Source organism: Phodopus roborovskii, unplaced genomic scaffold, assembly GCF_943737965.1.
Source record: "Phodopus roborovskii unplaced genomic scaffold, PHOROB, whole genome shotgun sequence".
NCBI lineage: Eukaryota > Metazoa > Chordata > Mammalia > Rodentia > Cricetidae > Phodopus > Phodopus roborovskii.
The window spans coordinates 11,669,067-11,696,492 of NW_026125397.1; the positions used below are offsets into that span (position 1 = coordinate 11,669,067).

General features: G+C 40.7%; 1 protein-coding gene across 2 annotated transcripts in view; it reads right to left on the reverse strand.

Annotated features, from left to right (window-relative positions):
• Positions 1 to 10,146: 10,146 nt before the first annotated feature.
• The window catches only part of Ncoa7 (nuclear receptor coactivator 7), a 133,916-nt gene continuing 116,636 nt past the window's right edge, over positions 10,147 to 27,426 (reverse strand). For both annotated transcript variants that reach the window (XM_051175485.1, XM_051175487.1), the window contains exons 11-16: positions 26,927 to 27,074; positions 20,051 to 20,182; positions 18,539 to 18,691; positions 11,597 to 11,692; positions 11,159 to 11,232; positions 10,147 to 10,851 (exon numbers count right to left, since the gene is read on the reverse strand). In XM_051175485.1, coding sequence (XP_051031442.1) covers positions 10,716 to 10,851; positions 11,159 to 11,232; positions 11,597 to 11,692; positions 18,539 to 18,691; positions 20,051 to 20,182; positions 26,927 to 27,074 — 739 coding nt within the window. In that variant the 3' untranslated portion in view covers positions 10,147 to 10,715. The remainder of the gene's footprint in view (positions 10,852 to 11,158; positions 11,233 to 11,596; positions 11,693 to 18,538; positions 18,692 to 20,050; positions 20,183 to 26,926; positions 27,075 to 27,426) is intronic.

Here is a 27,426-nt window from a genome sequence, read left to right on the forward strand (position 1 = left end):
GTGGGTGGCTTGATTGTCATGGTGATGTCAATCTTTACTTGCAAGTAAAGATGTATGGACACAAAAAGATATACTGTGTGACTGTGTCACACTACAGTTTCCACAATGAGATTTTTCTCCTTTTCTTTTATTAAAAAATAAACATTTTTTAATTTTTGCCGGGGAGTTTATAAGAGCCAAGGGTGGATACGAAAAGATGGTGAAATGAATAGGATCAAGATGCATGATGTAAAAGACACAACAAATAAGAAAGTTTAAAAAATGTTGCATACAGCTTATCATTGAAATTAAAAACCTCATTTCCTAAGTGTTGGTATCAGAAGGTTCAAGGCATTTTCTAGCAAATCTCTTGGCATTTCTGGTGAAAGTGAACTGTTAAGCTGCTATGACTGTGCCTAACACAGTTTTGTGTCTCCAGTTTCTAGTAGTATGTAGAGTTGGTGGGTTTGTCTTAATCCTGAAGCCTTTCCACTTGCATGGTGACATGGCTAGTTAGAAGTTAGCCATCTTGGAAATCAATGAAGATAGACACCTCTTCATACACAGGAAGCTTTCTATGTCCTCAAAGCAAATCTTAAGGAAGAGGGGTACCAGAATTGTACCTCTGTTATCCTTGGAGATTGGAGAATGGTGGGCACTCAGCACTCTAGGGGATTTCCAAATTCTTATGTCTTAAATCAAAAATTAGGCAGAGACATGTGGATAGCAGCAGACAGGAACAATTTGTTAAGAAACAACACACTTCCAAGAGAGGAAGATGACCAGAGCCAGGAGGTTGAGGGAAGGCCAGAGTGAGATCTTGCTATCATACCCCTCCCCCTTTTTAAAGAAAAACAAATTCTAGATAGAAATAACCTGAACATACAAAGACCTTCTCTAGCTTATAAATACAAGGACCAAGGCAAAAGAAAAATATAGATAATCATACCTCTCTCTGCATAAAAAAATACAGCAAAATGGGAAATAGTAAAGCCTGCACTATTTGGTGTGTGTGTGTGTGTGTGAGAGAGAGAGAGAGAGAGAGAGAGAGAGAGAGAGAGAGAGTGCACGTGTGTGAGCATGTGTGTGTATACATACATACACACATATAAGTACACACATATACGTATGTATATATACACTCTCATCTGTTGGAATGAGTGAGTAACAGAAGGGAAGTGCAGAGTGCTTATTTGTAGGAAAGGAGACATTTCCAGCTTCTGATTATTAGGCCACTTAGAGTGCTCTTGAAGAAATACTGGCAGGTGGCCCAAAGTCCCAAGTTGTAGATATTTGAGCTTTGCTAAAAGAGTCAGGTGAGTCTTGGTCTGTTGTACTCAAGTAGAAGCTCTGTAAATCATTAATGGTAGAACAAGGAAAACGAAAAACAAAAAAAAAAAAAAAAACCTTCCTTGTAACAGTTTCCCCATTCCGGCATTCCTGCTACTTCCTGATAAGCAGCTTTTGTTTACTTCACTCTGGAATACAAAGGAGATACTTCTGTTTTTTGTTTGTTTTGGTTTTTTGTTATTGTTTTGCTTAGCTCTTTCATATAATAGAAAGAAAGAAAGAAAGAAAGAAAGAAAGAAAGAAAGAAAGAAAGAAAGAAGGAAAGAAAGAAAGGGGTGGGCATATCCTCAAAGGAGGACAACAAAAACCATTGAAAGCAAAGCCTTTTTTACAAATCAGGAACAAGGTTATACTTGTCCTCTGCTTTCCATGTAAAGACACTCTGCTCTATCCAACTGTGATGTGAGCTACCTAGCAACTCTAACATGACTTTCTATGTCATTTTATGATTTTGTAGGTGTGTTTGTATCCGAAACAAATTTGATTTTGATAACCGTTTAGAGAAGAAAGGAAAAGGGGGAGGAGAAAGAGGAGGAGAAGCAGAAGACATTGTTTGCTTTATTTAGAAACAGAGCAAACGAAACCCAAGAAGATGAATCAGTCCAGCCAGGATAATTTACTTGATGGAAGATAGAGGGATTTGTCTGCAAGTCCTTTCCATCGCCCCAGAGGCGCTACCCTACCCTTATCCCCAAAAAAGAAACAGCACTTCCAACATGCTGATTATTGTCAGTCTTCTTGGCAGTTTCATATTTCCTTACAATCTCAAGGCCAAAGCAACTCCTCTAAATCAGTCATCATGGATCTGTCTGGTTATTGTCAAACTAAACTAAATGCATACTGGATGCCTTGGATTTGTATCTTTTTTTTTTTTTTTTTTTTTTTTTTTTTTTGAGACAGGGTCTCTCTGAAAAGGCCTGGTTACCAGGCTGTGCTGGAACCCACTATATAGATCAGGCTGGCCTTGAAATATCCAGCTACCTCTACTCCCTCAGTGCTGGGATTAAAGTCTTGTACCACTGGGTCCCTGGAGTTGTATCTTAATAAATACCAAGTATGGTCAAATAAAAGAATGGAGATAAGTTTATTGCCTGCAAGATGAAAAGCATGAAAGGCACTTTCTTTTGTTATTCCTACTTATTTTTGTGTATGTAAGTGTGTTTTGCCTGCATGTATGTATGTGTATCACATGCATCCTTGTATCTACAGAGTCTAAGTTGGAAGACGGCATTTGATCTGGAACCAGACTACAGAAGGCTGAGAACTGCCATTGTGGGTGATGAGACATGACTTCTGCAAGAACAGCTGCTCTTAACCAATGAGCTATCTCTCCACCCCTGAGTGGCATTTGCAGAACAGTGCCTTCAATAAGGGAAACTATGTGTAAGGAGCATAAAGGAAAGCCCTTTAGACATGAGCACCTCTCTGGGCATGCTCAGTTTAAGATCATAATTTAAGACAAAATGATGGTAGACCCATGGAACATGTTCAAGAGGTTAAAACTGTGGAATGAAATCTCCTTGGGCTTGCTTAGCTTTCATCACAAAATTTTGGCGGAGAACAAAAGAGAGGACATTTAAGGTGGACTGAAAGAGATGTTAGTATGCCTGACTTGTTTAGCGACTGACTAGATCTTTTTACTGGTGACCAAACTTTCCCTTAAGTCTCATCCCCAAACCTTTCCTATCTAGGCTTCATTGTAAGTATTCTCACCAGAATTCCATCTGCCCCATAGAAGCAAACTGTCTTCTTACCTTGCCTGAAATCTACCCTTCATCCAAGGCTGCTGTAACTCTTGAGGCTTGATAAGCAAAACCAGCTTATTCTTCATACCTCCCAGTGTGCAGAGAGAGGTTTAGAAGCAAGATTGGCAGCCTCCTGTCTTCCGTCTATTCTTACCTACCTTCCTACATAACCGCCCAGCAATCTGCCTGCTACAGTCTGAAGCACAACCACCACTTCTATTGACTCCTAGGTTGTTCTCCCACATGTATGAAACTGGCTCCTGATTCACAAATACTACCAAGGTCAGACCTTTTTCCAGGAAAACTTCCAGGCCCGTGAGTCACACCTCTCGAACACCTGGGGCCCCGTGCCCTTTGACTGCATTTGCTCAGGACATAGTGCACTCCTGTGGCAAACTCCTGAGATTGTGTCCACTCAGACTCTATGAAATGTGAACTTCGTACCTGTGCAAGGACCGTTCCCATTACTAAGGTAATTTCTGATGTTAAGTTTTCTCCCAATTCTTTCAGCTGCTCTCCAGCTTTCTTCCTCTGTAGCACATCCTAAAGGTCCATCACTTCCCCCAGTGGCTCCTGGAAACTTACCTGCCCTCCCTCTATCTTGCTGTTTTATTTAGAAAGGAAGTGCTACTTCCTGTGATTATGGAGTGGTGAGGGGTTGACAGTGTAACAGGGGAGTTAGGCCCCCTCAATTTGACACCCATTTTTGCAATTTTGTGTGATTCCAGCTTGAACAATTTATTTTATTTTTGGGGGGCTTTCATTTCTTCATTTAGAAAATACAATAGTATTGTATCAAGCTCTCCCATTTGTATCAATTTTAAGACTGATAGTATTTTCAAAGTGCTTAGAATGATGCTCAGAACATCAGGGCTCAGTAGATGTTTCTCTTATTATTCAAAGAAAACTGCTTAATGTTTTCTTAAAAAAAAACAAAACAAAACAAAAAAATCCCCAACCAAACCAAACCACTGCAAACACACATGTACTCTGCAAAGCAAAGCCACAAACTGACAAAAAAAAAAAAAAAAAAAAAAAAAACCACGCCTTTTAAATTCCTCTTCATGGTTATTGCTAGTTCAAGAAGAGTTAAGGAAATACCTTTGTAGGGCCCATGCCATTTTGATACCACATTAGCTATTGTTCCCATCAGGCACAATCATGAGTCACAGACTGACTAATGTCTTTTATTATTGTGTCAGGAACAACAAGGATGTTATGTGACTTTTCCAAGATTTTTGTTTTAAATGTCCAGAAGAGGTGTCACAGAAAAATGAACATAAGAATGGCTAAGAAACAAATGATTTAAATGCTTACTTTAATTGTAATTAGAGAAATGTAAATTATCGGAGACAATACTATATAAGAGTGAAGTCCACCAGTGTCACGGGAAGAATGAGAGAGGATGATGGGTTTGAAAACGGTGCAGTCGCTTTGAACACTGTGCTTCTATGTGCAGAGTCAAATATTCACTGAGTCCAAAATGCACAAAGCCAAAAGCAACCTGGTCCACACAGATAAATGCTAAATCTACATATGGGTATAAAGATGAAATATATCTACAGTAACGTGAATGAAATCTAAGAGGCAGGATTGAAGGGGAAGGGAAAGAATATGACTATAACAGTAAAATATACTGCACAGTTATGGGTCCTTTAATCAAAGCACGTGTTCTAAAAGATGTGTTGTCACTGTGGGAACACCATCACCACGACATATATTTGTCCCAACTAAGATGGCCACAATGTTACCAGACAATATAATCTTCAAGAACCACAGTTATATATGTAGTCTATTCATTTTCAAAATAGATGATATATAATGGAATAGTGACATTTTTATACTAAGACATTTCGTTTTCATTTTGATTTTTCCAGCAGGATTCTTCTGTGCTTCATTGGCTGATTTCACTCTCCTGAGCTTGAAGGGTCTTCCAGCTTTGTTCCCCAGAGCAGTAGGATCACAGATGCACAGACACTCAAATGCACCAGGTTCTAGCCCACTTACTTTCATAATGTTTACTTGTGATTGGTACTATTATTCTCATTTTATAGAAGCTGAAGCAGAAAGAGTTGAAGTAACTTTTACTAGTATTTGGAAGTCTTAAGGTCCAGCTAACATTTATCAGGCACAGCACAACTTTGTCTATGTCATGTGTGTCCTGATAAAAAGATCCCTTGTAAAATTAAAGAAAAAAAATTGTCTAAAATGTATCCTCCCTAAGTCACAGTGAGACAGAACAGGATAATCTAATTACTCACATCCATTTAATTTTCTCCTAATCACAGCTGAAAAGTGCAAAAATCTGACAGTCTGATCTTCATTCAAATGAATCATTCTCAGGGAGCAATTTTGGAAATCTGGAATCACTGCCAATATAGTAAATTCCTGAGGCTCTAGAACTATCTTTTATGTATTTTTCTTAACATATGCAAAAAAATCATGTTGTATAGGCACACATACACATCGTATTCAACTTTTACAAATTCAGTTCTTCTTTATTTTTAAGAATTTCACACAATGCCTTTTTGATCACATTCGCCTCTCCCAACTCTTCTGAAATCCAGTCCCCATCCACATCCATCTGACTTTGTGTGTGTGTTTTGTTTAAACTCCTAAGAGAAATTTGAGCTGCCCAAATATTCTTGGATGTGTGGTACAGCCACTGGGGTATAGCCAAATTCCCAGAAGCTACACCCTTAGAGAAAACTGACTCCATTCCCCAGCAGCTAGAAATTGCCAAGAGCTTCACAACTATTCATGGGACCAGTGCCCAGCTACCCTGGGATTTGGTCTGGCTTGGGCTTGCTCATGTCTTGTGCATGCTGTCGCAACTACTCAGTTCATATGTAAAGTACCCTGCTGTATCCAGAAGACACTATTTCCTTATAGTCACCCATTATCCCTGGCTCTTAGGCCTTTTCTGCCCTTGCTCCCACAATGATCCTGAGCCTGGGGAAGGTATGTGGTATCTGTACAGTCTCTTTTTACTGTACCATGGCCCCTGTGGGTTAAAAACAATTTACTTAAATAGAAGCATCTCTGATGAGGGTTGAGAAATCCATTAATCCATGGGTATAACAGTAAGTTAGGACTTGGTTTAAAACTATGTCCATTTAAAAGAGTATAGTATTAGGTTATATACCTCATGGTTTCTAGTATAGCTTCATCACCCTTCATTCAAATTCATGTAACAGTTGATACTGAAAACTATACATGTGGCTAGGGGTATGAAGACTAATATTTTTAAGGATGACTGGCTATTGAACAGCGCTATGTAAGACATTCTTGGTGCTTTGTTATTCTCTTTCTTCCTTTCTTCTTCTTTTTTTTTTTTATTTGTGTGGGTTTGGAGCCTGTCCTGTAGACCATGCTGGCTCAAACTCACAGAGATCCACCTGTTCTTCATCCTGTACGCCTCCACTGTCCAACATTGCCACCCCCAGGCTCATTATTCTTAATAATTCTGAAAATGAACATTTAATTCTGTGTAATAACTGAGTTTTTGGGTTTGTTTGTTTGTTTGTTTTCTTTCCCCATGCTCTATTAGGAATTGTGGATCTATGCCTTGTCAAGAGTATGGAGTCCCTACAGAGCTGCCATTCAGTGGTGTGTGGTGTGTCTAAACTAGGGCCAAAACATGTGCAATGGTTACATAAGATAAACAGACAAGGGGCACGGTGAGGGGATTAATTGCCTTTAGTTTGGAATAGGGCTCAATAGTCCTATAAAGACCTGCTAGTTTTTTTCAGTATGTGAAGGGTTCCAGGAACTTGACTCACTAGCTTTTTAATGAACTGACTAGCTAGCTAGTGGGAGATACACTAAAACCTTGGGGTGGCACCAAACTACAAGGACACATAATGATAGAAACTCATCAAAGTGTGAAGAAATAGTTTCTTCTCATGGGGAACTCAAACTTCACTGAGTCTTAACATTAACATCCTACACTAGAGCTGTGCAATTAACTATAGTAACCCCTGGTCACATATGGCTATTTGACTTTAAATAAATTAAAATTATATAAATTATGAAAGTCCATCCACCATTGAAGACACATTTCAAGTGTTTTGTGGAAGTATGTATTTGGTTCTTCTCATAGAGAACAAAGATCTGGTATAATTTACATCTGACAGAAATTATTAAAATATATTTATAAAAATAAAGTCATGGGCTTTATCTGCGGGGAGACATTGTACTGCTTCAGTGGCCATTGTAGGTTTGCTTGTTTCTCTTGTCTTCATTCATTTTTTGGTAAATCCTATATTTCAGGAAGCTTACCCACTTATTTTCTAGGTGGTCTATTTCTTGGAATGTGAGTTCTCAAAAATATCCTCTAATGAGCCTCTGGATTTCCTTAGTCACTGTGGTGACATACCTCTTTTCATCTTTATTAACTTGGTTCTTCCTTCTCGTTGGCGAGCAATTTGTCAATCTTGTTTATCTTTCAAAAGGACCAACTCTCTGCTATACTGATTCTTTATATTGTCCTTTCAGTCTCCATTTCATTACCCATTCTCCTCTGAAGACTGTATAAAGAACATGTGTTCCACATACACCATAGTATTCAGTCATAAAGAGGAACTGTGTTCTTGCAGGAAAAGTTAAGAGTGGATAGCATTATGTTAAGCAAAATAATCAAGAAAAATATTGCATATTTTTCCTCATATGTGCTGTCTAAATAGCTGTGTGTACAAGAACACCCATCCACACCCACAGCCATGGACACAGGCATACACATATGCACACAGCGTGAAAGCAGAAGGGACCATTTAGGAAATGGAGGGACACAGAGATGATGGAAGACACATATGAGCAACACACACAGTGTATTTGTAAAATGTCATAAGGAAATTCATAATTTTGTACAAATATATTTGAATAAGTAAATAAACAAATGGTTATTTCTGAAATAAAATTTGTGGTACATCTCCATCATTGTAGAAAGATCCATTGACCACCAACAAACACTTCCTGGATGTCCTCATTGTTCAAAGCAGGAGGACCTGCCTGCTTTACTCTCAATCGCCAGACACCTTAGGATGCAAGGCCAAAGACAATAAAAACGTTCACTGATTACAGCTTACTACTGGTTATTTCCTCCTCTTCCCTCTAGTACACCCTCAAATAGGCATGCCTCATCATACTTCAGTGCTCTGTGCCTTGGACACATTGCACCTCTTTACAAACAAAAAGTTTGTGGCAAACAGGTCTATGGACACCATTTTCCCAACAGCCGAGATAATCGCTGAAAATTTTAATAATGAAACAGTTTTCAAAAAATGACTTTTCTTACTATTTTTCACGTGCATGTTTATGAGGGTGAGACTGTGAGTGTACCTGTCTATGTACATGCACATGCATGAATGCAGTTGCCTGTGGAGGAATACAATTTCCCTGAGCTGGAGTTACAGGCAGTTGTGAACTGCTAGACATAGAAGCTGGGAAGTGACTCAGGTCCCCAGCAAGAACAAGAAGCTCTGTTAACTATAGAGCCATCTCTCCAGGAGCAAAATGGAGTATTTGTAATTAAAGTATGTACATTGTTTTAATCCTTATGCCATTGCATGCTTAATAGACTATGAGATAGTCTAAACACAATTCTTACAGGGCTGGATATAAAAAACAGCATGACATGTGCCCCAAAATGGATCCTGTCATGTCTCTGAGGTTGGGCTGTACCAAATAAATGGCTGATGAATGAATTTTCTTCAGGAAAGAAATTCACACTGAATGCATAAATTCCTTTATTGAAAATATCGGAATAGCACTGCATTACATGTAGTTGATATCCATAATGAAGGATCACACATTCCTGCTCAGACAATACTGTTTTAAATAGAGAATACAGCATCTGGATATGCTCTCACGAGTATAGCGTCATGAACTAAACTAGGTAAGAGTGATCTATAGGCAAAATAGCCATCTTGTTCATTAACAGCATATGGTTACAAATGGCATAAATGGTGAACATAGTCACCACAAGATATTCCTGGGATCTCACCGACTCATGTGTATGAGCAGACCAAATGCAAATTATGTGTGTTTTAACCAAGAGTCCTCAATGGGAAAACTTGGGTGGAAAGTGTGTCTGGTCTACAGATTTAAAATTTTAGAGCATTCATTTAAACTAGCATGGAATGGCAGCGAGTATAACAATTGGTGACCCGACAGAGGTCACTGGACATTTTGTTTTCTTACAAGGAGGCTAAAATAGAAGAAAAATTTAAAGACAATATTCTGAATGTAAACAGATATGTAAACACAGTGTGCTAATTTTCCTTTTAATGATCACTGGGGAAATAATTTGTGATAGACTACTTTTCAGCTTTGGCTATTATTTAAAAAAATTTTTTTTCCCATTAGTAGTCTTTGGCTTTCATAACAGGGTGGCAATCAACAAGTTAATAATTTTATTTCTTACTGATTAAAATAAAAGATGTCTTATGGTGTGAAAAATGAGTTTCTATTTTTAAAAATAGATTTTTTTCTTTCAATTGTGATATAAATGCAATTTTTTACATTTTTTTCCCCAATAGAATTCCAGAAACCAAGAAAATTGGTCCAACTTGACATTTTCATCTGACATTAAAAATGGAGAAAATAAACACTCCCCTTTAAAACAGAGGGCTACTCATTAATGTAAACACCTGGAAGGAAACTATATATATATATATATATATATCAAAGCAAAGAGAAAAGTAAGAAACTAAGTTAGTTATTACTACACAATTTCATAAGAAGCAAAACATTCTCTTTCCAAAAATGGGGTTTGTTGTATGCCCATGTTGATAAAGGTTCCCGTTTTGATAAACACCAACTTACAACTGTGAGAGACGTCAAATTCTGCTTCACAAAAATGCTTAGGGCATGAAAGTGTACTTTAAAACATAAACAAAAAGCTGTTCTATAATAGTTATATCAATGAACATTGGTAATGAGCTTTGGAAAATTCATATATAGAGAGATAAATAGTCTTAAGACATTAAGACTATTTCACCCTAAATAATCAGGGCAGAAAAAAAAATGACTATCAAACTATACAAGTCAAAAGAGACTTGTTCCCCAAACATAAGCACAAAAGGTACACATTTCTTTATTTCGGGATTTGACACATTAAAAGAAAAAATGCCAACATATTTCTGACAATATACTAGCAATAATAAATAAAATAGTTAAAAAGTCAGGTATTCCCTTTAAGTGCTCTGTCCTTTCAATTCCTCTAAATCAGATTCAGTGTTCCATCCATGGCAAACAATAACTATACATTTGGTAAATTATGTTGATAAATACACAAGGCAGGTATATATTTCCACAGTATCTTTTTTTTTTCACAGTTACCAAAAATAAAAATTGCATTCAACTCATACATCTATAAACACTCTGTTTTCTCATGGTGAGGATTTGAAAGCAGTGGAAGTTCAAAGTCTCTTAACGATCTGGACTTCAGATTTCTGTCTTCAGCATCCGCCCTTGGCGGGTACCTTTCAGAATCTTTCTGCATTGTTATCACGCTCTGAGATGATGGCAGAAAGAAAGCAATGCTGTGGGATGAGGCAGCCAGGGCTGGGGCTCGTCTTCCAGTAAGAGGGCTTGTCTGACCCAGTCTTTTTAATGTTATGTTTTAAGGCAGCCTAAATGTCACTCAAATGTCCATACCTCTAGGTCCTGAACTATGAAGTCTTCTTTTTTGGAGAGGATATCATTATTAAAAGTGCTGCAAGAGTTACTGCGTCCGTGGTATAAGTCAGCATCTAGCCACAGACCAAAGCGCCCCCTGTAACAAGGTTAAAGAAGAAAGTCACTACACTGACATCCCTCACATGGCATGTTCTCTCTTCCTTTGCCAGATTTTCTTTCCTTCAGGCAATGGCAGACAGAACTCTAAGCTGCTCACCGAACAACAGCAGCTGCAAAGACAGGTCTCCCAGGAAGAACACATAGTCTGTCTCTCCAACACATTCATCCATCACTATCTTTGATTCTCAGTGCCCTGTGTGAGTGTACTGCCCTAAGTAATCTAAGCAAGTAGACTAGCTGGGTCAAAGCCGAACCTCCCGCAACAAAAAGCACAGGAATCTTACCCTCCACCACCGAGTTCTAAAGAACTGATGTCTCCATTGATAAAATACGAGTTCTCACCACTCCACTTAAAGACCTAGGGCAGAAACACAAGACAGCGATAGACATTTCAATGTGGGGAGTTAGCAGAAATGACATCATGTTGTGTGTAAGGTAAGCACACCGGTGACTAAGGAGGCATTTGACAGAATGCCACAGTGAGGTCACCAATGATTATGACATAGTAAAGACCATTCCATAATGTGTTGGCTCTGACCTTCAGTCTCTTCCCGTATCTCAGACTGAGAAACTCCTAAGGTGGGGTCTCTGGGTAGTCTGTGTGCCACAGTGAAGGTTCAGGTGACAGACAAGGCATCTGCTAGCAGTGTCTGGGCACCCCACCCACCCCGACTGCTGACAACACAACACTGGCCATTCAGGGACTTCACACACGCAGGTACCTTGAAATTAGGACTGAAGGTGTAGAGAAATGTCTCGCCTGTGCCGTAATAGTGGTCACTGAACTTGAAGGGATGAGTTGCATATGCCCCAAATAGCTATTCAAAGAAAACAGAAGAGGTGGTTATTTTAAAAACTAAACTCCCATAGAGAGGCTTTCTGAAATATTTTTGACACACTATTGTTCTGATCTTATAACTCTTCCAGCAAAGGTTAGTACTAAATTAGAACTCTTAAGTGGGGGGGAAAAACATCAAACAAAGCAATTACCACAATATCCCCAGCTCTAACTGGAACCCATGTGGCCAGGCTTCCTGGTACATGGAAAATCCATCAGAGAAGCTCAGAGAATATATTTGTTAAAGGCCAACAATTCAGCCATTAAAAGACCGCTGAGCCAAATATGGAGAACAACAAACAGATGCATGCTATACGTGGACATAAGTGCTCGACGGAACACAATCTCATCTCTAGAATGACTTAGTTTATGTTTACTTTTGTTTCTTGAGGCAGAGTCTTATAATATAGGATAGGCTAGCCTGAAACTCTCTATGTAGCTAGGTTGACCACTAGCCGTCCACACACTGTGCTTGCTTTGGCATCTTGAGCTTATAGGTGTGAGCCATCATGTCTGGCTTTCTTATGTATTTTATATGTGAGATCCAGGCTGGACATTGCCCCAGAGGAAACAAACTTTCCTCCCTTTCAGTTTTTAATAATGAGTCATAAAGTGCTTAAATATGACAGATCAGTATACTTAGTTTGAATGACTTTTAATAAACAAAACAAAACAAAAACAAAAACCCCTGACTTTAAATGTGATGTGTTTACTGTTAGTATTTAGGCTTTTGTAATGCCTGCCTTTGGAGTCCTGATAGGCAGGGTACACCCTCAGCTGCTGCCACCAAGAGATTCACCTGCCTATTCACCATGTTCCCTTTAAAAGGGCCCTGCCCACCTCCCTCCCTCCTCCTTCCCTCCCTCCCTCCCTCTCTCCCTACTCTGTCTTCTTCCTTCCTTCCTTCCCTCCTTCCTTTCTTTCTTCCTCTCCCTCTCTGTCTTTCCGTCTTTCCTTTTCTTTCCCTCTCTCTCTGCCTCTCTTCCCTCTCTCCCACTGCTCCTGTCCCCGGGGAGACCAGTCTCTCCACTCCCCTTTCCCTTTTTACAATCCTTTCCCCCAATTAAAAGGAAAACAACAACCCTCTGCTTGAACTCTGTCGCATGGCATCCTTTTCTCTCATGCTGCTTTCTCTCATGCTTTTTACATCATTGATTCTTCTTCTATTTCTTATTGGGAGGCAGGCGAGTAATGTTACAGAATATGGCCAGGGGCAGCCTCAGCTTTCTGCCCATGTGTTCCCATGCTAATCAGTACACATGGATACGAGTTTGGAGATGGAGATCTATATATATCCACTCAGTAATTCATGTATCTTCCACTCCAGAGCATACTTGAGAAACACTGCTTTAATAGAGGTTATTTGGAAATGTCTCACTTTTTTTTCAAAAACACTACTTCAACTGTGTCAAAATCCCTGTGTGCCCCCTTCTTCACTAGCTCTATTTAAAACACTAAACATTAGAGATTTTAACGCTAAATAAAGATTTTCATACTTCCTAACCCCAGATTTTCTCTACAACTGCTAAAAACAAAGACAAACAATATATATTTTGTAATAAAATATAAAAAATTATTTTATCTTCTCTTAATAAAAGCATTGGAGCTAGGTGGTGGTGGCGGTGCACACCTTTAATCCCAGCACTCGGAAGGCAGAGGCAGGTGGGTCTCTATGAGTTTGAGGTCAGCCTGGTCTATAAAGTGAGTTCCAGGACAGATAGAGGTGCAACACAGAGAAACCCTGTCTCGGAAAACCAAAATAGCAACAACAACAACAAAAACAATAGTAATGAAATTGGGATACAATAGAGGGGCATCTTTTTTAAAAGCATGATCTCAAAATGTGACAAGAGGGTAACAGGTGGGAAATAGGCTCCTTTTAGACTCTCCCACCCTCTACAAAATTCTAAATAATATTTCTCAGCTAAATGATCATGGAAATCTACTTAAGGACTCGAGTAATACCAGGGCTATGTATTGGGTTTGTTGCTCAGGAACTATGTAAACAAATATCTATACTCTTTGTTCTATTTATTTAGTGCAAAAGTACATAAACCGATTTGTACATAATGAAAATCCAATACATTTAGGCAATAATTGGAAAAAGAATCTATACAATGAAAGAAAACTGGAAAATGATATAGTGAAGGTTAATATGATAAACATGTGAATGTCTTAATGTTCTTTCTTGTTCTTTTCTCTCAGCTTCTTCTTTCTTTCTTTCTTTCTTTCTTTCTTTCTTTCTTTCTTTCTTTATTTTTTGGTGGTACTAAGGATTAAACTTAGGTTCTCACACCTCACACATGCTAGAAAAGGACTCTGGCCTACCACCCGAAACTTTTTATTCTTTTTCTTTTGAGATAGTTTCATGTGCCCCTAGAGTAGCTGCAACTGCAAACCTGAATGGCAGGCCTGCTCTCAACTCAGCTCCATGAGTAGCTATAAAATAAGAAGTAGTAGCATTAACCGTCTTAACAGTTTGCTTTGGGTCTGTAATCTATATGGGTACAACATGGGTAACAACAGTATCATAAACAGTGGGATGGTGAAATATTATAATAGAGGCATGACATTTCTCTGCCTCACCAATGCTGTTAGCATGAACTCCGGTCTATTAATTGCTGAAGAGCTGCTATTCTAACAATTCCGTGTGTTATAAATTACTGGATAGTTTGCTTTGACTGCAAAGGGGCAAAGATACTGTCCTCAGTGAGTTTGTGAAGTTATCCCCAACTCTAAGATTCTATTTATCTCTTTTCCAGATTCTTTCTGGTAAGAGACTCAAAACAGTGTAGCTCATTGTCTTTGTGGAGAACTCAACTCCTCTCAACTGTCTAGAGCTAAAATGTAATCACTGCTGGGAATGCCCTTGGCCTTGAACTTCTGTATACTCATCTAAAGCCATGCCCCAGCTCCGTGGAGAGGCTGTCAGGGATCCAAGTCCTATGGCCAACCTCTCCTCCTGGAACGAGTTCCTAAGCCACTGAACTGGAGCTTCGGCTACACTTCTCAGAAAAACAACTTTGCTCTATTAGCCAAGTGCAGGTCTGGCCTTGGCTTGTCTCAGACAATGCGCATCGAATGCTGGACCAAGAACAATGGGGCATCCGGTATTCACAACCCGCCATCTCTCTGACAAAGCATCTACCACAGTAAGGACTGCATGGAGGAAAAGGGTCTTCTACCTCTAGGCCATCCTTATCTGCATTTTCATCTCTTGAATGCTGAGCTGAGCAGGGGTTTAAGAAGTGCTGGGCGCCTGGCCCTGGAAGGGACAAGTGACTTGTAGTGAGACAAGAGGGAACCCCAACTCCTGGGCTACACAGACCCAGAGAAAAACTTCAGGTTTGAGCTGGAGTTGATGGAGGGATGGGAAGTGGGTTGTGTCTCAAGTGCCAAAGAATTTCATTGTTATTACTGAGATTCATTAGATTTTCTTGAATAAATATTTCTTCATTTGCTGCATGCCTTGAGGACAATTTCCAGGGACTTTAAAGCATATTTGTTTTTATAATTCCCAGCAGTCATGGTTCGTTCACTGATTCTGTACAGCTCCTCACTCTCATTCTGCATTTGTAACATTGGCTTCTAATAACTCTGTTATATTCCCACAAACAGCAACGTCTCCTTATTTCTTAGGGTGGAGGAGCTGGAATGTCCAAGTGTCTTCAATTGCTCAAGCATCTCTAGGGCCCAAGTTCTCAACCCGTGGATCATGACCCCCAGAGGAGTTGCATATCAGATAAGATTATAGGTATATCAGTTATGATTCATAACAGTAGCAAAATTATAGTTACAAAGTAGCAACACAATAATTTTATGGTTGGGGGGGCGGTCACCACAACATGAGGAACTGTTAAAGGGTCACAGCATTAAGAGAAGGTTGAGAGCTACTGCTCTACTCTCTGACAAAAGCTAAGCTTAAGACTCAGGCCTCTGTTATAGCATCACTGGCAGAGAGCTTGGTGAGACTGTGCCTCATTGATAACTTCTCAATATGGTCCTTTTAGTCTTCAAGTTTGATATCACTGATAAACAGATAGGAAACTAATGTACATTTTGTAACCAATTTATGTGTCTAGTCATACTTTATCTAAGACATAGCACCTTATTTTTCTAACATTTCATAACTTCCTATGCGACTTCACTACACTTTTATTATTTCAACTTTCACTTTAACTATACTCGTTATTCATTATTAAATGAGATGTTATCAGCCATGATCTAATAATAGTAGTAGTAATAATAATAATAATAATAGCATCTCTCCTTTCCACAATTCTTATTATTGCAATAAAGCCATAAAGACCATGTCTTCAGTGACCTCATCAGGACCATAACCTTTTTTTATTTATTGTGCAGCCCTGACTGGCCTGGAACTCACTTTATAAACCAGGCTGGTCTTGAACTCACAGAGATTCACTTGTCTCTGCCTTCCGAGTAATGGGATTAGATGTAGGTTACATGGTTATATATATTTCTTTTAAAAGTATCCCAGTTATATCCCTTACTCAGGCAGGTAAGTTGACAGGACAGAGAACTATGCTTCATAGTTAAGATGCTCCAGGAGCAACACAGGCTGAGCAACATGAATCTGAAAACTTCCCAAACCGCAAAGTTTCTGAGTGCCAACATGATACCATAAATAGAAAAATCTGCACCAAGAACCTGTTTCATGAGCAAAAGTGTGTGTGTGTGTGTGTGTATGAGTGTTGCTGTGAAGCAACTGTGATCCCATCCCTGAAGATATCTCCTTATATATATATATACAAATATTCCATGACTCTCCCAAATCCAAATTTCAAAACAATTTTATCCCAAGAAGCTTGGATGAAGAATGTCCAACCTGAGATGTCCTGTACTGTTGGTGCCCATAAAGCTGGCTCCACTCCATCTTGACTCAAGGGCAGAGAGTTCAAAAACTGTCCTTAGTAAGTCATAAGGTCAAAAGCATAGCTACAGTAGGATTTTCAATCCTCAGACCTAGTCTGAGATGTGGTTACTCCTGATCCTCAAGGCCAGATAATGAGGAGTTGAATCTAAGACATGGTTAGTGAATCCTTGGAGAAATGAGGAAAAGTCTGTTCTGTATACATGATACCATGTTCCCGTTTTTGGTTAAGGTATATAAGAGTGGTGAAAAATAAACTTGAGGCCTTCAGCATTCAGTATTAATTGAATCTGCCCTCCTGACGTCTATTCTGGGGTGTCTCCCATTTTCCTTTAACTCCTTTAGCTAGCCTTTCCTTAGTACACACTCCCCCTACCCGGTATGAACGTCGGGCTGCCTGGCTGGCTCTGACTGCAGCCCTGAAAAGACAGCTTCCCACACTGTACAGAACAGGTGCTGATTAGCCATAACCTGATTGATGAATTAATTAGTTAACGATCTTGCAATGTAACAGCCTGATTGAGCAGCAAATGGCAGCAGTCTGCATGCATTCCATGCACAGTGTAAGCTGATTTGAAGAAGAACGCGATGGTGTAGAATGAATGGGCTTCTACCCTGCTCGAGCACATCACAGAAAGGGTACCCACCACACAGGTAAGAGTAGTATCAGGAAAGGATTTCCCACGGCTGCTGAACCACTGGACCCCAGAGCCAGATCACAGATGCCTGACCATCCCCCACCCAGGAAGCAATATCAGTGGGCACTAGCTCTGGGAAAAGACCCTTGGGAAATCTCTGGGATGTCATGGGGATTGTTTTTGCGACTATAGACTTGACTGTCCCTTAACTTCCAGGTTTAAATAGCTGAAGGTTATTGCTTTCTACTCCATGGTCAGCACAAGGAGAAGATTCCTTAGGATGTAATCACTCCATTTTCTTTAGATTAGGATTTCAAATACATCAGCAAACAAAAACAAGAAGGAATGTACATAAAGCAAGCATGGCAAAACCCATTTAGGTTGAGCATGGGAGTTGCTATACTAGTTTCTCTACTGTTGGGTGTTCTTTTTTCTGCCTCCCTCCCTCCCTCCCTCCCTCCCTCCCTCCCTCCCTCCCTTTCTTTCTTTTTGTTTGTTTTCTGACACAGGGCTTCTCTGTATAGCCCTGGCTGTCCTGGAACTCTCTGTGTAGAGTTCAAGCTAGCCTTGAACTCAAAGAGATCCTCCTGTCTCTGCCTCCCAAATGCTGGATTAAAGGCATGCACAACTGCTACCTCACCTGTTGGATAGCCTTAAAATTTATCACTAAGACACCTTTTCAGGTGGGGCTATAGTTTAGTTAGCAGAGTTTGTCGGGCATGTATGGAGTACTAGGATTAATTCCTAAAACCATATAACCAGCTGTGTAGCAAACACTAATAATCTTAGCACTCAGAAGGTGAAGGCAGGTGATGGGGGATGTCCTTCTGTATGCTGTGAATATATGCTTCTCTTATGAATATATGCTGAATGGTCAGTAGTCGAGCAGGAGGTACAGGTAGGGCCACCAGACTAGGAGAATTCTGGGAAGAGGACAGGCAAGGAACAGTCACCAGAGAGACATCCCATGTAGCTACTGGGAAGGTAGGATGTCTGGGCATTCTCCGGTAAGATAAGGCCATGTGGAAATATGTAGATTAATAGTTATGTGTTGATAATTAAGAGAGAGCCAGGCAATAAGAAGCCTGAGTCATTGGCCAAACAGTTTATAATTAATATAAGCCTCTGTGTGTTTATTTGGGAATTAAACGGCTGCAGGACTGGGTGGGACAGAAATTTCCATCAACAGGTAGGACGATCAGAAGTTCAAAAGCACTCTAGGTTATATACCCCAAGCTACATGTGACCCTACTTCCAGAAGAACACCCATGTTCTCTGTGAGAGGAACAGGCCTCACCTGGTTATCCATGTCTTTGATGACCAGCAGAACAGGACTATCTAGAGATGCTGATTTTCTATATAGAGTTTTCAAGCTTGTTCCATGCTCTAACGTGCTGTAGGCCAGTCTCCATGGATAGCCTTGTACCCTGGCTGGAAGGCATCGGGCCAGCTGCCAATCCAAGGAAGAAATACAAACAGGCATCTTAACTACTTGTCAGTCATGAACCAGTACATTAAATAAGTGCCTGTGGCATGAACTAAAGAATCATGTACTTACATCTTGACCTGTTTTGCCCTGGCAAACATTTGTTCTCACTGGCCAAGAAAGAGAAGGGAAATCTGGACAGTGTTTCCCTTGGCCAGGACACTGCCCAGAAGATGAGTCACTCACTCAGAGTCTTATTGTGAGCTTCCAAAGTCATCCTGCAGTCCTGTGTTTCTCACTGATAAGAGACATACTCTGAGAAACATCTTCTGAGACGATGGGGTAATTGGGATGTCTCAGAAAATTCTTAACACAAACCAAAGAAGCTACAATATCACTGGATGATTATGTGGTGCATCACAGAGCAAAGTGTCCCTATTAGTGCATGACTGTATATTTGAAGACTCCCACGGATCAAGCTGGCCAAAGGGGTATTAACTAGAATAGTCTTCCCTTTATAGTTAAATCTGGCTTTTGTCATTTTCTATTTTTCCAGTTGTTCTGATTTTGCACAGGTTTAAAGCTGCTATAGATCAAGCAAGGAGGAACAGATGTTTGATACGAGGGTTCAGAGGGACCTTGCTCTGACATCTCTCATCTATATTCAGTTTAACCTTAGACGCGATAAATACTGATTAAGAGTATCCAAGAAATGTTATCAAAGCAGTTATGAAATGTAATGCATTTGAGCATTGGAAATCAGCCCCAGTGGCAGCATGAAGCCCACCTCTACAGGTGTCTGGCCAGGACTCTGGGCTTGCCTGGTGTGAGTCTTAAAATTTCAAACATTCACATCCCTAAGCTAATTGGTGAGCAAAGTAAGAGATGCCACATCTAGCTTACTGAGCACATAGTATTTCACAAAATTCAAGAGGCAGACTTTTCAGAAAGCACAAAATCTTCCCTGGAGGCAGGTGGTGTATTCATCACAAAGCAAGAAAGTTCATGTGCTTTATTACATTTTTAAAAATTAAAGCCTAAGAAATTAAAGGTATTTACACTAGCTAGGATGAAGTTGGATCCTTTTTAGGTGCATTAGGACTATGGGAGATCTCATTCCCCCCCCCCTTTTTTTAATGTTAAGAAATGCCTTCTCTTCAGGTTTGGAAGGAGGATGTGGAGGCCTTGTCAAGCTTCCCATATTCTCAGGAAGGCTATGGGGAAGGCTGCTGTGACTTTTCCTAAGAGGGAAAGGGCCTGCTGCCTGTGGTTAGGCTCCACATCTCCACTTGCTCCCCTGACTGTTCCACTGGTGGCCATGGGCCACGGACACTTTTTTTGAGACCTGGAAGGCCATAGTGCTCAGTCTGAGAGGGAATTTACCTGCTCGACGTGCATGTTCTCCAGGAGGGCACTATGGGGCTGCAGGATGGGCAGTCCCTCCTCCTCCTCCTCCTCTTCCTCATAGTAGCTGCAAGTGCTCTTCCTTCGTTTTGCCTCTTCAACAGTGATGATCTGAAGCGAGGACAAAAGCAACCCAATGTAGAGGATGAGGTGCGCTTTCCCACAAACTACCCCAACACACAGCTGACTGGAAAGGTGGCGTGCTGGGTAGTAGGAGATAAACAGAAAGGGGCTTTGGGGAAATGACTACTTTTCAAACGCAGAACAAATGCAGAGTTTAAACCGCGACAGCTGAGCATTTAGTATGCATGATTTCAAGTCACAGGGTTTCCACTTTTCCTCTTGCTGCTGCATGCTCAGACCATGTGTAACTCCACACACGTTTGCAGCCTTGAAAACAAACACTTCAGTCAGGCTCTTTTAGCCTGCGTGTACAAATTTAAATTGTGAAGGAAATAATCAGAGAGCCTTCAAAAAATCTATATAAATAGGGAGTTGGGAGTGAGAAACAGAGTTTTTAATCAACCTTCCTGGTTGTGTACATAGCAACCAAGTCTAATAGAAATAATGAATGATAGCAGCTACTGGAAGCAAACGGGAGACACAGAGAGCTTTACTTTAAATTACAACTAGGTTATGATTTATTCTACACAACTCACAACGATCACGCATTCCCCTTCTAAATTGAAAGGCATTATATTACACACATCTATTATTTAAATACAGTTAGGTTTATGAACTCGCAAAGTCCTCACCTTTTGTTCCCTTAAGTTCTCAGTAAATCACCACATGGCTTTGAAACATTAAGAGTTAACTAACTAGTTCTCTAAAATGCCCAGGTACAGCGGCAGTGACAGCTGTTATTACAGAGAAAAGGTGTCTCATTTACATCTAGTGAAAGTTATCAGGTGATGCATTGTTTGGCTTCCAAAATGCACAGTGGCATGCACAAATTATTCATTTTCTGAGCCGGATTTGAATTTCCCTATATTCTGATGGAGAAGTTATAGAAACACTTTCAAAGAATCACAAATCTAACATTTTAAACATATAAAACAAAGCACTTTGTTTTTGTTTCTATTTTCAAACTCTGCAAATTATTAACAGTACACAATGAAACTGTGAAATGGAAAAAGTCAAGTCCAGGATGTTGGATTTCAGAGAGAGGGGGAAAACCCTCCACAGCAAGTACAAGACCATGCTCTGGGTGAGATGCCAGCACAATACTTCCTAATAAGAAGGATTTCACCACATGGCTGTGACAGAGCGCCTACCTACCCGGCACGGGACACCTTCCACCTACCTTCACAAAAGGCTCTTGGTCAGGTCTGGCACAATAGAAAATCTGAATGTCCAGGGGCAGTCCTCTGCCTCTCATTGTGCTGGGAGAGTAGAGACACTGTGGCTACTCGAGAGAGAGAAGCAGGTCTTTCTCTGGCTGCCTGCACACCAGCCACTGGCTGCCAGGCTGAGCTACACTGTTTTTCAATATCTAGCTTCCTGAACGATTGAGTTTCTGTTTCCCTCAGGAGGGGGGTTCAACGTTTCTACAGGAACACACCCAAATTAGGATTTAGAGCAGGCACACTTCCTGTCAGGCAGAGCGGGGAGTATGTAAAATGACACTTTCACCTTTGAAACCCACGTCCCAACAGTACAATAAAACCCCATTGTTCCAGGGTTTTTTTTCCCCTCTCTTCTGGAACCAACTCTTCATCCTTATGCCCTCTGGGTAGGTAACTAAGCTGTGCTTACCCTGTCTCTTCAGGGTTTTCCTTCAGCTCCTTCTATAAGGCTAATCCTCCATTTTAAATGTGGTGTCGTTTCCCAGCATCAGTTTGAATCTTAAAACAAGCAGAGCCTCTAACATAGGTAGGTAGGCTCACTACAGTGACATTAGTTTCTACGGTACATTTAGAGTTTGTTGGCGTGGGCTACTTGGAAGAGTGCAGGCACATCTGATTTACAGGAGGCTATGAACGATGCCGTCTTACGTGCAGTTTGACAAAACAGGTGGCCATGTACAGTTTATCTTTTTACACTGCAGACTGCGTCTTAGCGACTGATAAATCTGCCGGGTCCTCCTTTGTCTCTCAGATCAGATGGCAGGTTTGGACAGCAACGCAGATCTGCAACGGATCAGTTTTCACCTGTCTTTCTGTTACTCTTCTACACGGCTGGGGACTTGCAGTCCCAGGGGCTGCTGGAGACTCAGGGCCCTGGGGTAGGTTATAAATAGCACTCTGGAGATGAATGGACATCACATGTCAGCCAAGGACCGATCCTCCATGTACACACCTAACAGCCTAGGGCAGAATCACTTGGATTCTGTGCCTGGGAGAAGCAACTTTTTCAGTGCCTGGCATTTCATGATAGATCACATTAATTAAGTGCTTCCTGGATGCTGGAGAGTGCCAACATTTATTAGGCGCTTCCTTGTTCTGGGCAGTACCAGGTGCTTTGCTAGGCACAGGGACACAAAGCAGTCCTTAGTTTCTATGGACGAGTGACAGAAGATGAACTTGTAAACAAACAAATGCCAGTACATGCAATAAAGAAACTGACAGCTCCTGAGGCTCAAGGGAGGTTGGGGACACCTGGTGTGTCCCGAGAAGGCTTATTCACAGGGGAGAGGGTGGTTCCCTCTGTAAGCAGGGTGGGGTGTGGAGAGATATACCGGGTGCAGGGTGCAGCAAGAGACAGACACAGGCTCCAGGTTCATGATGGTGTAAAAAGAAAACCGTTGGACAAGAGACAAGGGAGGTGGGTAAGATCTGGAAATGTGAGGAACGTTAACGTCTTGAAAGGGTCTTGTCACATAGGAGAGAACCTCTAAAACCTTGCTGTTTTGCTGATTCATTTTGGAGCTCTGAAGAATATAGATTCTAACAGTCTTCCTTTAGACTTACTAAAGCAATATATCCTGAGGTGAGGGTCTAGGATTCAACATTATAAAAATCTAAATGGCTGGAGATGTGGCTCCATGTATAAGACTACTTCCTGCGAAAGCACTGATACCTGAATCCAGATCCCAGCACTACAAAAGGCCAGCCAGGATGGCCACTTGAAGATCTGTAGCCCCAGAACCTTGGTGGGTAGAAACAGGAGGATTTATATGTTCAGTAAGCTTAATGTTCAGTATCCCAAAGGAATACAGTAGAAAATTATGAAGCAGGACACAAAGGATCCTTCTCTGGCCTTCTCAAGCATGCACAGGGACATGCACACTAGTTAGGATGTATCAGACATCATCCATCCCTTCATACTCACATACACATACACAGAGAGAGACAAACACCTGAAATCCCCAAGGAGTTATTGCATCGATGGGCAAGGTGATTAATAATTACTATAGGCCATGGGCGTGGAAAGATAGGGACATGGTACTGAGAGCTTTAAGCCTGAGAGTGTATGATCATCCTTGTGTATTAAAATGGTAAGTAAAGTAGACAATGCACACTTAAGACCTTTCAACATGATGGAGAAAATCTCAGAAATCACTCAATAGTGATGAGGAAAATTATTACAAAAAAAATTCAACTACAGAACTAGTTAAAAAGAAACCTAGAAAACTATAAACAAAAGCTACCAATAAAATTAAAAGACAAACAGTAAATGAAGGAATATCTGTCAAATAGAGGGGAAAAAAATCTCTTTCAACACAAGAACTCAATGTTAGGGTTTGCATATTAAAGACTCTGCAATAAGATATTTACATTACAGGTCACAACTAGCAAAAGTATAGTTATGAAGCATGGATGACATAATTTTATGGTGGGGGGGTCATTACAACATGAGGAACTGTATGAAGGGTCACAGCATTGGGAAGGTTGAGAACCACTGCTCTAGAGAAACAAGCTGTAAAACTGAGAACTGGCAAGTGGCTAACTTGTGTATAAATGTGTTCATTGCACAAGTTCATTGCAATAGTCAAGTAAATGAAAATTAAACTGCAGGATAACATTACTCACTTTCCAATTTAGCAAGTATGTTTAGGAAGAAGAAAAGGGAGTAATATTGACAATCCTTTCTTCTGGCAGAGACACAGTGGGAAATTCCTCACACTGCCGGCAAACTAAATTGGTGACGCATAAAATACAGGAGCATTAGAAATCTACTGTCCTTATACCTCATAATTTCCATCCAGGAAAAAAAAAATCTAAATAATTGAGGTTGATCTCATTCTTGTGAAATGATTGAAACAGCATATTGATTCAAGTGAGAAACAATAAATTATTACAGATATAAAACAGGTAGAAACTAGTTGGAGGGTGGTGATGCATGTTTGTATCTATAATTACAGCACTGAGAGTCTGAAGCAGGAGATCTTAAGCTTGAGGCCAGGCTGAATTTGAGTAAGCTGCAGGCCTGCCTAGACCTATCTAAAACAAACAAACAAACAAACAAACAAAGGCAACCATTAAAACCGAGGCTCTCAGAAACTTAAAACAATTCTTACGTGATGTCAGGTGGGAAAAACCATGTACAAACTACTTAGAAAATAATCTTTTTGTTGATTGAAAAGGAGGAGCCTTCCCCCTCAACAGCTACTAAGACCTGAAACAAAATAGAAAATACATTCCAAAGAGATATACGAATGTGACAAGTATTATTACATTTATGTTTAACTCTCTGTGTACTACTTTTTATGGATTTTTTACAATAGGCACACATTGCTTTTATAAAATGAAGACATAAGGTGTGCTTGAAGATCTCGAGTATGGGTGAAGATAGGCAGGTGGGTGTGCTGGGACTGGAATCCAAGTGAGGTCAGAAATCCTGGCTGAATAAGGAAGGACTGGCTAGGGAGATTGGTGGAAGAGTCTGCAGCATTTAAAACCAGAGTTAGCTTGACATTGGTGGCACACGCCTTTATTCCCAGCACTCGGGAGGCAGAAGCAGGAGGATCTCTGTGAGTTCGAGGCCAGCCTGGTCTACAGAGCTAGTTCCAGGCTCCAAAACAATACTGAGAAACCCTGTCTCAAAAAAAAAAAAAAAAAAAAAAAAAAAACCTAAACAAACAAACAAACAAAAAACAAAACAGAAAAAAACCAAAAATACTGTAGTGAAGGTGATTGTGACTAGAGAGGAGCTCCCTAGTCAAGAGGATAAAGAAGGATCTAGTATTACACCTGGGTTTGTGGCTTGGACGCCACTAAGATATAAATATGGGGGCAGAAACAAGAATTCTGGAGGATAATGAGTTATTCCTGAATATGCTGAAGATTAAAAGCTTGTTATCCTATGGGATTTCACAAGTCTCCTTCACAACCATGAAGGTGAGGAACAGGGGTGTTTTTCACACACACACACACACACACACACACAGATATGTACAGACACACAAACACATGCATACACATAGACACACACACAGAGGATATTAAAGGAGATGGGATGTTTCTTCCTTTATTTTTTTCTTTAAGAAACCAAGGAAATACTATATCCTGGTGAAAGATAAGGAAGCAGACAGGAAGGGGAAGGCCTTTAAAGACACATAAGATAGATAGCTGTGGTTAATAAAACAGAAGTCAGCCTTAGAGAAGAAAAGAGCTTCTCCCCCCCCACCCAAACCCCCAGAGCCATAAACTAAGAATGCAACCGTTGATAATTTAAAATGCAGGGGAGGGAGTACCAGAAAGTAAATTTGTCCAATTGCTGCTTCTTCATAAGACAAAGGCAGGCCAAGCTGTGGAATACATGGATGCTGCCTGGGATGCATGGATGCTGAAGTGAGTACGGAAACTTACGAGGAATGGTGAGAGGTTAGAAAAGGGAGGATTTCTAGTTATGAGTGAGGGAGGACCCAGATGGATTCAGAAATCATCCACCCACCTTGGTACCATTCTCCCTGGTTTGTGGCTTTTGCGTTGTTTTGTGCTTTGAGATGAGCCCTAGCCATGCTGCCTCGGTTGATCTCAAACTCTTGGACTCAAGTGACCCTTCAGTTTTTGTCTATGGAGTAGTAGGACACCAGGTATGTGACAGCACGCCTAGTTTGTGGTTGTTATGTTGTCTGTGCATTGACACAGACCACCTATGATCAGAGCAAGTGTGAGTGTGAGTGTGAGGTATTCCCCCTCCAGGAATACAACGGTCTAGACAGCTATGCAGGATGGAGGGACCATGGAGCAACTCATGTGCCCTGATATCGGCAGTGGGGATGTCCCTGAATTCATTCACCATTTCCCTCATACAGAAGGGCAGAGAAGCTCTGAGAGGTCTCAGGTAGATACAGAACAGTACGGAGTCAAAGGACCAGGCTTCAGAGAGATCCATAAGACAAAAAGCAGGCGTAAACGAGGAGGGAGTGAGAGACACTCCTTTGTCCTCTCATTTGTCATCTCAGTTCTGTAAGTTCATCACACGTAGATACCTATCTTATCCATCTTTATGCTACCTCCTCCCACTCTGTCCCACAAGGGGTACTTGACACATGATGGTTTAATTGGATGAATGAAACTCAGGCTTGGCAAAACTGTAACTGCCACTCAAATCAAGCTTATATCATCTTTTTAAAATTTAATTTAATTTTATTTTATTCTTGTTGTTGTTTTTGTTTCGAGACAGGGTTTCTCTGTAGCTTTGGTGCCTGTCCTGGAACTGGCTTTGTAGACCAGGCTGGCCTCAAACTCACAGAGACCCACCCGCTTCTGCCTCCTGAGTGCTCGGATTAAAGGCGTGCGACACCATTGCCCGGCTTATCATCCATTTTTATAAGTCACACGAGACAAAGTTTCAGAATGTATTCGAAGTGGTTAGAAAACTAAAAAAAGAATATCAGCTTTTCATAGCTTTTGGAATCTGAACATCATTTTGGGGCTATGACAGTCTATTTCCGACTCAGGTGTTTACCTCCCAGCTCTTGGTGGTCGGCTCACTGAAGAAATTGTCAATCATGTTCAGTTCTTCCTTCTCTACCACCACAAAGCCTTGCTCCTTGGCGTCTTTCCCATAGACATCTGGAGACCATTGAACAAAGAAGGTGTACAAGTGATCCACCCTGGAAAACATGTTCGTGATATGTGTTAACACCAAGTCCACGTTCCTGGCAGGCGTCAAGAACGCCTTGAGTACCTGCCCCCAGCCTTTTTCCTGCTTGGCAGATTTGTTTCACTAAGTAGGAAATTCCCCTCGGTCAAGGCTATCTTTGTGAGTGGCTTCCAGAATCAGAAAGTAAGAACCCACAAACAAAGCCAAAGCCCACGGGCATCAACCGCCATTGAAACTGCCTCCATCTGAAAGAAAGATCAAGAGAAGGGGCAGAAAATGGAAAACCCCAATGACATATTACACCAAATGTTTCTTCAAGATGTTGACCTGAGGCTTAAGCTGGAAACAAAGACAAGCTATGG